At 40.1% G+C, this 14102-nt stretch overlaps 3 protein-coding genes across 3 annotated transcripts; 1 reads left to right on the top strand and 2 right to left on the bottom strand.

Annotated features, from left to right (window-relative positions):
* Positions 1 to 205: 205 nt before the first annotated feature.
* CBG17741 lies at positions 206 to 1728 on the bottom strand (the record flags this gene model as incomplete). The annotated part of the gene is made up of 7 exons (XM_002634339.1): positions 206 to 422; positions 470 to 711; positions 762 to 971; positions 1020 to 1239; positions 1288 to 1405; positions 1455 to 1582; positions 1625 to 1728. 7 exons carry the CDS (start codon positions 1726 to 1728, stop codon positions 206 to 208), a joined length of 1239 nt encoding a protein of 412 aa, XP_002634385.1.
* A 3848-nt stretch (positions 1729 to 5576) lies between these two features.
* Positions 5577 to 7536, top strand: CBG17743 (the record flags this gene model as incomplete). Its single annotated transcript, XM_002634340.2, has 7 exons — positions 5577 to 5595; positions 5641 to 5756; positions 5803 to 5973; positions 6018 to 6545; positions 6588 to 6763; positions 6817 to 6970; positions 7027 to 7536. 7 exons carry the CDS (start codon positions 5577 to 5579, stop codon positions 7534 to 7536), a joined length of 1674 nt encoding a protein of 557 aa, XP_002634386.2.
* A 646-nt stretch (positions 7537 to 8182) lies between these two features.
* On the bottom strand, positions 8183 to 10843 carry Cbr-nhr-31 (the record flags this gene model as incomplete). The annotated part of the gene is made up of 7 exons (XM_002634341.2): positions 8183 to 8317; positions 8970 to 9119; positions 9282 to 9455; positions 9511 to 9784; positions 9829 to 10310; positions 10356 to 10510; positions 10582 to 10843. 7 exons carry the CDS (start codon positions 10841 to 10843, stop codon positions 8183 to 8185), a joined length of 1632 nt encoding a protein of 543 aa, XP_002634387.2.
* Between the last annotated feature and the right edge of the window lie 3259 nt (positions 10844 to 14102).

Genomic DNA, 14102 nt, shown 5'->3' with positions numbered 1-14102 from the left:
TTTCTAATTTTTATTGAAGACATTCCAATCAATTACAGAACTTGAAAGGAGTGTTGTCACTATGTTTCGAATCGGAGCTTTGTTTGGATAAAAATTTCAAATTTCATGAATAGAGCATAGAAAAAACCGCATTGAAAATTAAAAAATAAATTATTTTTTTTAGGCACATAATAACAAAAGGTAATAATAATTATACATGAAATATTCAACTAAGGCTTATTCTCAAGTGTGCTGGCAGAATTCGATCGACCCCAGATTCTTCGGGTTTCAGTACTTTTTCGCTAGCAGCCAGGATACTAAAAGAGCCATCTTGTTTGTAGTTGAGCAGAAGATCCAAAATAGGAGAGGTCAGATCAGATTCAGTCGGGACAACATCCAATCGAAGACCAACTCGATTATGCTGACGGAATACAATGACATCGCTGAAAAATCAAAGTATAGGGATGAGGATGCCTTGACAATAATTCACCTTTGTTCCGCATGAACTCCTCCTGCTGCAGAATCAATACTTTTCGATGATGGCAGATTCAGTTGGATCGGTTCATTGGAACACTTAATCGTTCCTTCCCCAGACTGCGGAGTGATAGTCAGTTCTAATGGAGATGAGGACAGATTAGTGACCGACAGGAAAACATGTGCTGTTTCTCCAATCTTCAATTCTTTAACAGGACGAGACATTCTGATGTCGGGGATGAATTCGCGAGCGAAAGACTGAAATTAGGGATTGAGTTTCGGAGGGAGGAGGGAACAATTTTACTCACCGATATTTTGAATTTATAAGTTGCGACTCCAAAATCTCGTTTAACAAGTGTTCTCTCGCATTCATCGCATCGAACCATAACTCTTCCTTGTAAGGGTACCTTCACTGGCAACAAAAGTTCATTCGAATTCGTCAATGGCTGCATGATAATTTGATCAAGGGATCGCAAAACGTTCGAACGATTCTCTATTTCTTCTTCAAGTGTTGGAGCCTAAAATTTAAATTTAACTATTAATATCTGATCGAATTTTTTACCCACCTCTGTGGGATCATGAGCCTTTAATGGATTCATTTCAGGGACCATTGCTTTCCGTCGTTTTTCAACCATCTGTTGAACTCCGAATTTATCTTTTAAATGAATCGCCGACCAAGCCTTTCCTTTTCCCTTTTTCAAATCCTTCGGAGCGTTCTCAATCACTTCCATTCGTTTCATATACGCCGTCACTTCGTTCAGATGATTTGTCACCGGATTTTCTTTCCTAGAAAAAATTCAAATAAATTTTCTATATATGAACTTCTTTACTAACGTTGGCCATGATTTGTTACTCTCACGATCATCTTGTTTCGCATCTCTTGTCGACCAGCGGCAATGGTGGCAATGTAGATAATACTTCTCGTTCTCAACTCGCGCGCTTAGAACGTTAGCTGAAGAAAAAGAAAGAAAATTTTATAAATCTTCAGAAAAAACACTAACCACAGTTTGGACAGTCATTGCAACTTGTACATTTATGTTTCTTGAGTCTTGCTTCTGGTGGACTAGAGGTGTCTAGGCATCGTGGACAGAATATCGCATCAATTTCTCTACAGCTGCAGTCGTCACATCTGAAAAATCACTTTAAAGTCGGTGACAAAAAATTAGCCTACTTTATTTTGAAGCAATGCCGACAGAAGAACAAATCCGGGAGTGTCCGCCATTTTCCGCAGCTACATTCGTATTTGATTTTATTATATTGAAGTAAGGCACTCATTTAATAGCCCAGGTGTCTGGAATTTCTTTTTTGAAAAAAATTTAAAATTCGAGAAAGCTGACTTCAGCTAAAAACGGGGGAAAAAACTCAAATTTCACAATTTATTCCAACTAAAAACTCGGCCAGGAGTGAAATACTAGGCCATTCTCTGTGTCCCTCCTTTCACCACGCTCTTTCTCTGTTCTCGGTGAATAAACATTGGGCGATTGGTTTGCAAAAATTCCAAAAAAAATCTGGAAATCAAAGGAAGACAATAGTAAATACAGAAAAATCGAAAAATATTAAAAGTCTCTTCAAATGTGATAGCTTCAGAATCGCATTATCACTCGGCTAGGAGGCGCTCCATAGGTTTTGTCAGAAAAATTTAAGGTTAGGCCGGAGGCCAACGCCCAAGCCGGTGTTATCAAATATTTCGTTAGAGACCTTACTATTGTTGAGAGCCCAAACCCCAGACCCCTTCCCAAAGCCCCTGCACAGGGAGCCGCTCCCTCCTCTTCTGCATAGGAAATTTGCCACCGGACCCGCTCGGGCATCTACCATCATGATACCACATGCATGTCTCAACGTCTGTTTAAAAGTATAAATGTCCATTCAAATGTTATTGTCTGTCTAACCGTGGCACCTCGTCCCGTCTCCGATATCTCCCCGTGTCATATCGCCGCCCCAGTTTTGTCCCCCTTTCCCTTGAAACCCCTCCCTAAAACGAACCCTTTACCTGCTTCCTCAGTCAAATCAGCTGTGATAAATCTCTCCTGCAAACTCTCCAATGTAAGATCTATAGCATCTGCAGAACGCCTCCAAGTACTTCACTCTGACATGCTAGACAACCAGATCGACCTTCATTTTGTTACTGAATCCTTTCTCTCCCCATCCGTCCCTGACTCTCTCTCCTCATCTTCGACCCTTCATTGTCTTCGCTTCGACAGACGGTCCCCTAACCCTAAAGGCAAGGGAGGTGGCGTCGCGGTATTCGCCCGCAAAGACATACAGCTGGTAGAGGCTGATAGTCTCAGCTCCCAGTTTTACCCCCTACACCACTGCGAAATTATCACTGTCGATCTGCTTCAGATAAGTTGCCGATTCGTCTTAGTATACTGTCCTCCGTCCACCTCACCAGCCCAATCCGATGTACTTTTTCACAATCTATCTTTACTGCTCAGCAACAGTTATCGCTTCAATTTCCTTCTCGGTGATTTCAATTACCCGCAGATAAACTGGTCTTCTGATAACCTTCTGCCTAATGATTTGCCTGCTGGCCTGGAAAGCCTGATGTCACTATCCGATCTGACTCAGATAGTAGACTTCCCAACCAGAACCAGTCATTGCGGTGCTGAAAACTTCTTAGACCTAGTATTTTGTAACAAGCCGCAACACATCTCGAAAACCGTGAATCTTCCACCCTTCCTGCTCTCCGACCATTCCTCTGTCCTCTTCGAAACAATCCTACCTAGTATTTCTCCTCCTTCACCCATCCTCAACACTACCTCGTCAAAACGTCTAGACTATACAAAATGTGACGTCAAGCGTCTTTTGGATCATCTCTGCTCTTACAACTGGCCCAGGCAGCTATCTTTCTTCTCCACGGTTGATTCGAAACTTGCTCATTTCTCCGCCATTTTCAACGAACTCGTAGTCCTCTACACTCCAACCGTCCGTGCTCGTCGTCCAACCTTCTCGCATAGAAAACCCAAGGTTTTCAGGTTCATCCAACGTCGCAACCCGTCCCTCCCTAGACCCCAGCTCAAACTGCTTGTTCGGCGACAGCTCAATCGAGTTAAGAGGGCGCGTGCAAGGGAGGAGCTTTCTATTATCAACAACAAGAACCCCAAAGAACTCTTCCATTTCGTTAAATCTAGACTCCGTCCCCCGCACTGTCCCATTTCTCTCCTGGTTAATGGCACCTTATCCTCAGACGCTTCTGAACTAGCCAACGAATTTTCTTCCGTCTTCCAAGAGGCCTTCTCGCCCCCAAGACCTCCTTTCTCCGCCCTCCCTGCTATCGCTCCCTTTGCCGTCTGTCCTGATTTTTCTCCTATAAATATTGCAAAGCACATCGGTTCTCTACCCTCAAAAGTCGGTTTCTCCCCGGATTTTATCAACTTCCTTGTAATCAAAAAGTGCAGTGATGCGATAACCATCCCTCTTTCGCTCATCTTCCAAGAATCCTTCTCCTCCGCCAAATTTCCTGAGATCTGGAAGCACTCGGTTGTTAGCCCAATATTCAAGAAGGGATCCAAATATGACGCTAATAACTACAGACCCATAACGCTCACTCATGCACTTTCCAGACTCTTCGAAAGATTAATCCTTGAAGAGCTAAAGCGTGTTATCGGTCCGAGAATTTCTCCGAATCAGTACGGATTCGTCAGTAAGCGATCCTGTGTTCTAGCCGTCCTTGAGTCCACTTCCAGAATACAGAAAACCTTAGCAAATAAGCAACAATTCGTAGATGTTATTTACTTTGACTTTCGCAAGGCATTCGACACTGTCCCACACAATCTCTTGCTGCTGAAAATGAGGCGTATAGGTATTGATGAACGATGCTGCGTTTGGTTCGAGTCCTTTCTCAGCAACCGCTCATCCAACGTCAAGGTTAATGGCCTAATGTCAACCAGTGAGATTGTTGTCAAATCCGGAGTCCCCCAAGGAAGTGTCACTGGCCCCTTTTTGTTTCTGATCTACATTAACGACTTACTCGGCCTCTTTCCTCCCAATGTCCATGTCACGGCGTTCGCCGACGACCTAAAAATAACCGGTTCCGACCCATTGGATATGCAGAGAAGTATCGAAATCGTCGAGCATGGTGTGACATCTGGAGACTCAAACTAGCCGAAAATAAGACGGCCGTTATGCATTATGGTAAACGCAATCCTAAGACAGTTTACCTTATTAAGGGATCCCCCATTACTCCGCATCGCTCATTCAAGGACCTAGGTATACTAGTTGATGATCAACTTCAATTCGACAAACACATCAATCTTATTGCCTACTCTGCTAAACTCAAGTCCCGCCAAATACTGAAAACGTTCCAATCGAAAAACCCTTTTTTATATTTCCGTCTCTTCGACACCTACATTAGACCGGTCCTCGAATACGGTTGTGAACTTTTCGATCCATCCAATGCCACACTTGCCAATAAACTAGAATCTCCTTTTCGTTATTTCACCGGAAAAGTCATCCAGAGATGTAATATGCCCTTCAATTCATACACCGATCGCCTATGCCAGTTCTCTATGCTAACCACCCTTCATCGCCGCACCCTTCTAGTTCTTCGTACCTATCACAAAATTGCTATAAACTCATACCATTTTCCCTCTATGTCGTCCTACATTCTTCCCAGCCATTCTAACAGAGCCCCGTATTTGTTCAAAATCAACGGTCAATACTTTGACTGCTTCCTTCACAGAAACTTGTCTATGTGGAACCGTGTATGTAAGGTGATAAATTCTAAGCAGTCCGGTGGCGTTTGCTAAGCGAGTAGGAGCGATTCCTTATGATATTCTGATCCCTCCCACTTGACCTACAGGACTCTTGTCGGTCCGTCTGGTCATTTTACTTCTTTTATTTGTACAGGTCCCATTTCTTGCCAAATTATCTATCTATTTCCCCCATGCATTGCAAATAAATATATTATTATTATCACGTTCGGGAAAGTGATCAACCCAACATTGGGGACGTGGCGAGGATGCATCCAAGTTGGTAGACTATCGGAAGATCAGAGCATATCCTAGTTCCAATTTGATTCCCTGAACCATCCAGTTTCACCATTAGTTCCAAGATTTTTGATAGAAATTCAGAGCAATATTCTGGCTTGCAAAGTAATTATATAATTTATCAACAAATCCTTGATGAATACGAACAAGCAAGGTATCTACTATTTGCGTTTTTTTGTTAGCCACATAAACATTTCAGTTGCCAAAGGTGCCCGGAAATCGGCTCAGCCTAGTTCTAATGAGCATTTGAAAGCTTCGAGTTTTCAAGAACGTTCGAAATATCATCAGCTTGCTGGTTCTCAAGAAAAGCTGAAGGTTATCCGCCAGAAACTGTTTTAAGAGCTTAACGAGTTTTCTATAGACTTCTGGAACTAATGAGAAGCATCAACCGAAAAGTGGAGAGAAACTGAAACCCCAAACGTCTCCAGATCTTCCCCGTAAAGCACCAGTTAAAGGGAAAAATGGACTAAAGAAGAGAGGTTCCACTGAAAAACGGGTTAAAACTACAGCAACTAAAACCATCAGCAGAGAGGTAGCATAGCTTTTTTCTGATTTTTCGATTTTTTTGAGTTTTAGGAAGAAGACGATAAGCCAGTTGGGTTGGAGCGCAAGCGTTCTGTTGAGCAGCAGGAGTTCATGGAAGATACTGCAAAGTTGGCTAGAAAGCCATCTATGAATGCTCTTTCTGAAACTAAAGTTTTATTGGGTAAGGAGAAGGATAAGGATAAGAAGAAAGAGGATGAAATGAAAATGAAGAAGAAAGAAGAGGAGAAAGAAAAGGAGGATGAGTTTGCAAGTGATCCCAGGGAGGATAAAGAGCAACGAGCTGAGATGATCAGAAAATGGGCGTCGGCTGTGATGTTGAGCACTCCACCACAACTGCACAAAGACTACAAGTCTGTCAGTAATGAGACTCCAGAAGCTGAATGTGTCAACTGCTACAAGTACAAGGATTCGAACCGGTATCCCAACATTCGAAAAATGCTGCGAATATTTTTCGTAACGATTAATTTTGAAGCATCTGAAAATGTATCAACTTTTAGGGAAACTGTAGGTATGCACGAGTTGGATGAAGTCAAAGTTTTCACTGAGGCTGTTATTGAGGTTACTGTAGAAAGTCAAGATTCATAATTTTTACTTTCCCAGGTCCCTGATGCCAGTGGAAAAGAAAAATATTTTCAAAGATCTTTAAAAATTGTCGTGAAATCGACTGGCAAGGAATTCAAGCTGAACCACTATCAATGGCCATCATGGCCAGATCAAGGGATGCCGGATTCATGTGATCTCTCACTTCGCATTCTTTCATCTGTTCGCAAAGATAGGTGGGTTCCAAGATTTTGTAAATTTGATCCATCCAAGGTGGATTGTTTTATAGGCAACCCATCATCGTCCATTGCTCAGCTGGAGTTGGCCGTACTGGCACTCTTGTATTGATCGAATCTCTAATTTCTTCTCTCCGCCATTCTAAGCCTCAAAACCCAAAAGATGCATTTACACTTCTTCGTAAAGATCGTGCCAAAAGTGTTCAGGTGTGTAGAAAATCGAAAATTGCCTAAAAATAAAAAAAACTTTAAATCATTTTCAGACTCTTTCCCAATATGTCTATGCGATTCGTTGTGTTCTAGAATATTTTATTTCAAAAGGTCTCAAAAAAAATGAACAAGAGTGGGCCAAGTTCAAGGAGACGTACGCAAAAGTGAAGGCAAAAAAGCTGAAAGCGAAGAAAGATGAAAAAGGAAAGGGCCGGAAGAACTCTCTATCCCAAGAGATTTCCGAACCAAATCTGGCTATTATTGTTGATCCAGCAGCTCCCAAGAAACCTGCTCTACCTCCAGGACCTTTCGAAGTCCAAACCTCAGATCGTGGACCGGCTCCAGATGATCCTTCTACTCCTCCTCCGATGGCTACTCCTTCTTCAATGCCATCTCCGATGCCATCCCCGATTCCTTCTCCATTGACTCCACCACCACCACCACCGCCATCGAATGCTCCACCTATGATTCACCCGGTGTTTGCTCCACCGGATCATCAAGCCATCGATATCACCCTCACATGTCCACCACCGGTTTCCAAATCAGCCATGAACAATCCATAAATCAATTTCTAGAATAAAGATGTGCTAAAATTTCCTTTCTGACTCAATAAAGTATTCTCTAGTAAAACTCTTTATATATAAAATCTGGAAAGCATGAGAAATTTGACAGCTGGAAAATCAAAAAAATACAAGAACTGGAAGGGATGGAAAATAGGACCCAACCGGGAAGAGAATTGGTGTTTGACAAGGATGCATCTACACTATTTGGAGGAGTTATACACAAAAAACTAAACAGATAAATTTCTTTTTTTTTTCAAAACTAATTTGATACCTGGGATTCACAGACGTAAACGGAGAAAGAGAGAGAGTGTTTGGATTTGAGAGAGGGAAAAGACACAGAGAGAGACGTTTGATCTTGTTGCAAAAAAGTGAATTAAAAGTGATGCTTTTTTTCTGTTTTTGTCAATGGAAATCTGTTGTGGGAGGGTATTCTGGGAGAATGACGATGGATAAATTTTGCTTCGAGCAGGTGGCGGGATTTTTTTGTCATTTGGGGATTTGGTGATGAGAAGAAATGAAGAAATGGGACAATAACTTACTATGTATGTATATTGTATGTATAGAAAATGGGGATATGTACACCAAAAAATGGGAAGAAAGAATCTTGAAAGAGGGGCAAGAAGATCTTTTTAAAAGTGGAGGGTTGTTAGGTGTCGAGCATTGGTTGATCATCCAAAAGTTGGTTGAAGAACTCTTCGCATCCATTCAATTCAGTCAAACTGATATCGTTTTGGAAAGCATCATCATTATCATCCAGAAGTGGGAATGGTGAGGATGACAACTGAAAAATTTTCGGTTAATTTTTATGTATGAATCTAATCCGCACATGAAAAAATAACTTTCTCAATTTTTTCATATAAGCCTCTCAAGGAGTTGAACATGTGGGAGTAGTATTGAAGGTGCGGCGCTGATACCGGCTGAGCTACACAGGTAAAGCAGCGAGTCTCAATAGCGGGCGAGGGGAGCCTGAAGACCCCTGAAGGGTCAGCGATGTTCCATCGGTGAACCACTCGAAAATTGGGAAAAATGTGATTTTTTTTGAGATTATTGTCAGAATGACTAAAAAATCAAATTCTAACTTTCTGTTTTCTTAATTTTCATCAAAAACCTCTCTCTAACTCTGAACGGACAATTGGCGGCTGAACAGCGGCTCAACAGAAGCGAGCGTGTTACTGGGAAAGTTGGCATGCGTTGAAAAAATAATGCGAATTTTCAGATCAATAGAATATTCGAAAACTTTCCGAAGCTCAGAAAATGCTTCGAACACTGAACACTGTACACCGTTATGTCAGAATTCATACCCTAACATCAAAATTAACTCTGGAAAAATCCCCTTCCTTTGAAACGCACTGCTAATGTATTTAATTTTTTTGTTCCCTCTACTTCAAATGTTTTCTCTAGCCCTCTGAATATTTTTTCAATCTCATATTTACCATTGGAGGTGAATATCCAGAGTTCAGCAAGGAAGTGCATGAATTCGAGTGTGGAAGATATGGTCCTGAAGACAACAAGTCCTCATTTGTCTGCGTTGCCACATCCGTCTTCTTAATGAATCTTCGATCTGCCATCGGTGGAGAAATACTCTGCAAACATTGTTTGTATTGCACTGCACAGTTGCGTTTCTTATCAAAATTTTTGCCACAATTTTAATTTCACCGAAACTCGAATTCGAAAATTTAATGAGTTTAAATGAGTTTACAACTTTCAAGATAAGAGAACAATGTGATCTTTTCTGCTTTTCATACCTCCAAACAAATTTCAGCTGGATTTTCAAAAAGTGGTGGACTGATACTGCTGCTTATCATCTGATCATCAAATACTCGATCTCCAAACATTTCAGCTAGAAGATTATCTCCACTGGCTCTTCCTCCGAGTGCTTGACAGAAATGCATGTTTTCAGACATCAAACCGGAAAGAGTCTGAAAATAAAAACATATTTTCAAGAAAGATTCGAAATGGCAAATTATTACTTACCGTAATAGTTGGGAGAAGAAGCAAAAGATTTCCAAATCTACTGCTAGCTGAATAGATTGGATGAAGTTCCTTTACGATTTGGAAAAGCATATCTTGAACTTTGTCTCTCAGTTCCAGAATCGCTTGTTTCGCATGCTCGGAGAGTCCTTTGGCATTCGGATCCAAGATAATAATCGCTTTCAGTGGAACGATTTCCTCTTCTTTCAAATTCAATTTTCTCAATGGAGCTACCAATTCATTCAATGTTCGATCAATCAAGAAGTTTGAGAGATGACTGAAATTCGAAAAATATATTTAATTGATTCTCAAAACACTCACTTTGTTTCATTGAACTCTGGAGGCAATCGTCTGGGTACATAAGAATGGCTACAAAGACAAAGAATATCTGGATTCTTTGTATTTTGAGCAGTTCTTGCGGAGAAGTTGAAAATCGTCAGTGGAGAGTAGCAGCTTTTCACTAGTGCCACTTTATCTTCTGTGTCAACTGCATCAGCGATTTCGGTAAGAGAATCAACCCAATCAACAGCTGCAATTGCTCTTCGATGAGCAATTACTCCCAGTTCTTCCGTTTTCGCCATTCTGAATGGTTCATATCCAATCTCCATCCGCCTTCCGTCAAGCGCTGGTTTTGATTCGAACATTTCACGAAGAGAGATACTTTTAGGATCTTTAGCGGTGTTCTGTGCACTCATATTATTATCTCCTTTTACTACTTTATCTTCAATAGTCATCAATTGCATCAGAAGTATTCTTGTCTCAACTGGAAGTTTCCGTGACCAATCATCCCCTTGTAGCCTCATCTGAAATTATTTTTATGAGATGGATGAAGCCACAATGAAGGCTACCATATGGTTCAAAAGATCTTCATCGATTTGCTTCTTCTTTATCCTAGGAACTTTCTGTTTTCCAGTTTGATCTCTATCCGGCCTAACTGCTTTTGGGTCCATTCCTGCTTGAATGCATCTTTCGAATCGACAAAATCTACAGCTATTCCGCTGGTCTGAACAATATAATAATTGATTTGCTGTTTCAAAAACTCACAAAAACTCACGAACTGTTTCAAAAACTCACATTTATCAACAATACAATTATTTCCAAATCTGCATGCATATCGATATTTTCCAGTCAACGTCCTTCTGAAGAATCCTTTACATCCATAACAAGCTAACACTCCATAATGCAATTTAGCTGGTCCATCTCCACAAACAGCACAAATTGAGTCTCCAGTTGGTGATCCTCCTGAGTTCGATGGCTGCTTATCTCCACGGATCACATATGAGGTCGCTGGTCCCGATGATGACGTGGCACCGCCGATTTTTAGCTCTCCTCGCATGATTGGAACTCTGCAATTAGAGAATGAACTAGAGTATATCATTGGTTGGTGTCCTTGACAGGGAAATTGATGATTTCTTGATCTTTGCAACGGTTTTTTTTGCGGCACGGCTTTGCATTTTTTAGGTGATTAAGAACACGAAAAGAGGGTTACTTTTCGATTTGTAAACCCTCGGGAGTTTGTGACTTTTGAAGAGTTTTCTTGAATTGATTTAAAAAAAAGAAAGGGAAATCAGAAGAAGTTAGAAACAAAAAATTTGCAGTTTTTCATAGAGTCGTGAAAAATCTAATAAACTCAATGAAACAAGCATCAATGACATGAACTGATAAAATCAGATAATTTCAAGAAAAATAGATAGAATGAAAGTACACTTTTCGGGTCAAAACTTGATCATCAAGTTCCACAAAACAGCCAAGGGGAATTTCCAAGGAATATTTTATCGCTCTATGATAATATTACAAAACGAAGTGACATTGAAACTAAAAATGGGGGAGAAGAAGAAGAAAAAGAAGACGACAAAAGCGCGATTCACTGATAACAAGTGGGGGAAATAGAGAAGACACTGATGAGATGGGTGAAGAAGAAGAAGAAGAAGAAGAAGAAGAACAAAATAAGGGCCTAAGTTAGGAAGACACTGTATTCGACAAAAAAAGAGAAACAGAGAGAAAAAGGGATGCGCTTCGTGCCCGAAATCTCGACCGAACAAGGGAAGTAAACAGGCGCAGAGAAGGTAAAGAACCTCTTACAGTCCTTCTTTGCACAACCATTTCCGCGCCGTTTATCCCTGTTTTTTCTCTTTATTTCTTTTTTGAATACAATTTATTACCATCACCTCTTCCTATTCACCAGACGTGCCAATTGGTTTCTAGGTCATTCAGAAGGAAATGATAAAAGAAGGGGAAGGACGGATGATGTCAGTGTTTGTGGAAGCGATCGAATTTGGCTAATTGAATCGCAGAGGCTACGAATCTCCAATGTCGGAGAAATCATGCTCTTTTACTTTTTTAACGAGTTTCGATAAAAATTTATATTACGAGACAGATAAGATAACTGATACATGTTTAGAAAAAGGTTACTGTAAGAAATTTAACAAAACTTTATCAGGAAGTGTATATATTAAGTGGGCGTAGTAGACAGATCTTGAAGTATATGCATGTTTTCAAATGGTAACAAATATAGATAACAAATGGGTGAAAAGTGCAAAACGTGATTTCAGATGGAAGAGCTATAAATAATACTTGATGCTTAACATTTTGCCTCAATTTTCAGAGAAATTTGAGCTTTCTCTGATGACACTTTTTTATGCTTTAAAAAAATCGGAGCTTTGAAAGAGCTTGTGGGCGTGGCCAACGGTCCCCGTATCAAAATTTACTGTAACCTTAAATTTTCGGTCCTCTTTTCTTGATTTTTGTAGCTTTTCCGAACTTGTGTGTTGAAAACCTCTAAAGAAAACGAAAAATGAAATGTTTCTAAATCTAAAGAACTGCAGGAAAACGGACAGAGAAATATTAAAGTAAGAACGTTTTGTTAATTACGGTAGTTTCAGCTCCGATGTTTGCATTCCAGCATAATATTGTTCTTTTTCCTATCACCTAGAAATATTTAGCTTTTCAGAAGCTATCAATTGCTAATATTGATGCAGTTTAGTTCGACCATGTCAAAAATAACAAGTTCCTTCTTTCTCTTCAATTCCATTCTGATTGATCAGTGTCCTTGAACCATCATCTCCATTTAAACCTCCTCCCCCAAATAGCAAATCACAAAGATCATTCAACGTTCATTCCCCCTATTCCATCCACCAATCAAAAACTGATCAATCTTCGTGCGCGGATCACTTTCGGGACCACGTGTCTTCTTCCAACGTCATCTGAATCGGAAGACGTTGTGCGGTCTCTCCTTTTGCGATTCCTCTCGTTTCGTTCGAGGCGCAAAACGTGAGCGTGAGATGAGAGAGAGAGTAATATTGCCATTGATAAAATTGCAAATTAAAAGAGGTTGCGTGGCGGTATGCAGATAACTGAACTGTGGAGAAAGAGAGAGGGAGAAAGAAATAGACTGTACAAATTGAAATGCAAATAGAACACGTACTACTATCGCTTCCTAAAAAAGAGTTGTGATCGGTGAGCTTCGGAGAAATGAACTGAGACGTCAGAAGGTCAAAAGAAGACAAAAAAGCCATGAAAGGAATTTCTACGAAACAATCAAAAATAGAAGAAAAAGAAACTAACTAGACATTTATCTACTTTTTTGAGTGAGAGATAATACACAAGTTTAGAACTTGACAATAAGATTGTTTAAACGGGGAATCCGAGTCAAAGCTTTGTTTATTTTTAGGTTAAAATGTTCCCAAGGCTATGTATTTTCATAATATTATTTCGAAAAAAATCGAAATCTCCAAAAAAGCTGCTGAAAATAAGAAAGATGGAAAATAGGGACGAAGATTTGGGTTATCGTGCAGTGAGAAATCTAGGCCATGGCATCTAAAAAACGTAAAAACCCACCGTCGGCCACTTTTAAAATAACGACCTGCCTCCGCGGCCTAGATTTATCACTGCGCGGGAATTCAAATCATCGTCTCTTTCAACGGCTTTTTTCGAGGATTTCGGATTCTTTTAAACTTTTTCGAAATAATATTGTAAAAATACTTATTTTTGGAAACATTTTAATGCAAAAAAATACAAAAAAGTTTTGCTCGAAATCCCCCTTCAAATCTTTAGACTCATATGAAAACATAGCGTTTATAAATAAACTGAGCAGCTTAAAACTATCTCAATAGTTCAATTTTTATATGATTTGGCCTTCTGTTGATCCATAAAGCAAACATTTTCATAGGTTCTAGATTCTTCAAAAATTGAAAATCCAGTTCAAACAATTTTTTGTAATTTTTCAACTAACCTTTCAACCTTAACCATTCTTCCAGCTCTGATCGCATACGTTGGCTCCTCATCCAAATAATTATCATCCCAAAAGTCCCAATCTTGCTCATCAATTTCAACTGCTTCCATTTTAATTGGGTGTGGAGCCGCGGGCCGAGCCGCAAGTGATCGGATCGAGAGAATGATTGAGTCGGAGGTCCTTCAATGGATCCTCCCTGCTTCTATTCGAATTTTGTTCTATTTCCTCTAGAAAAAAAAAGAAAATTGAGAGGATTTAGTTTCAGAAAAAGTCAAAAGACGGTAATAATTGCGGCGAGAAAGAAATATATGGCGGAATAGGTGAAAAAGGAAAAGGGGGATCGGATGGACGAGGCGGTATAGAC

Source organism: Caenorhabditis briggsae, assembly GCF_000004555.2.
Source record: "Caenorhabditis briggsae complete genome, chrIV, whole genome shotgun sequence".
NCBI lineage: Eukaryota > Metazoa > Nematoda > Chromadorea > Rhabditida > Rhabditidae > Caenorhabditis > Caenorhabditis briggsae.
Note: the sequence above shows the minus strand (reverse complement) of the source record. Positions and strands in the feature narration are given on the sequence as shown.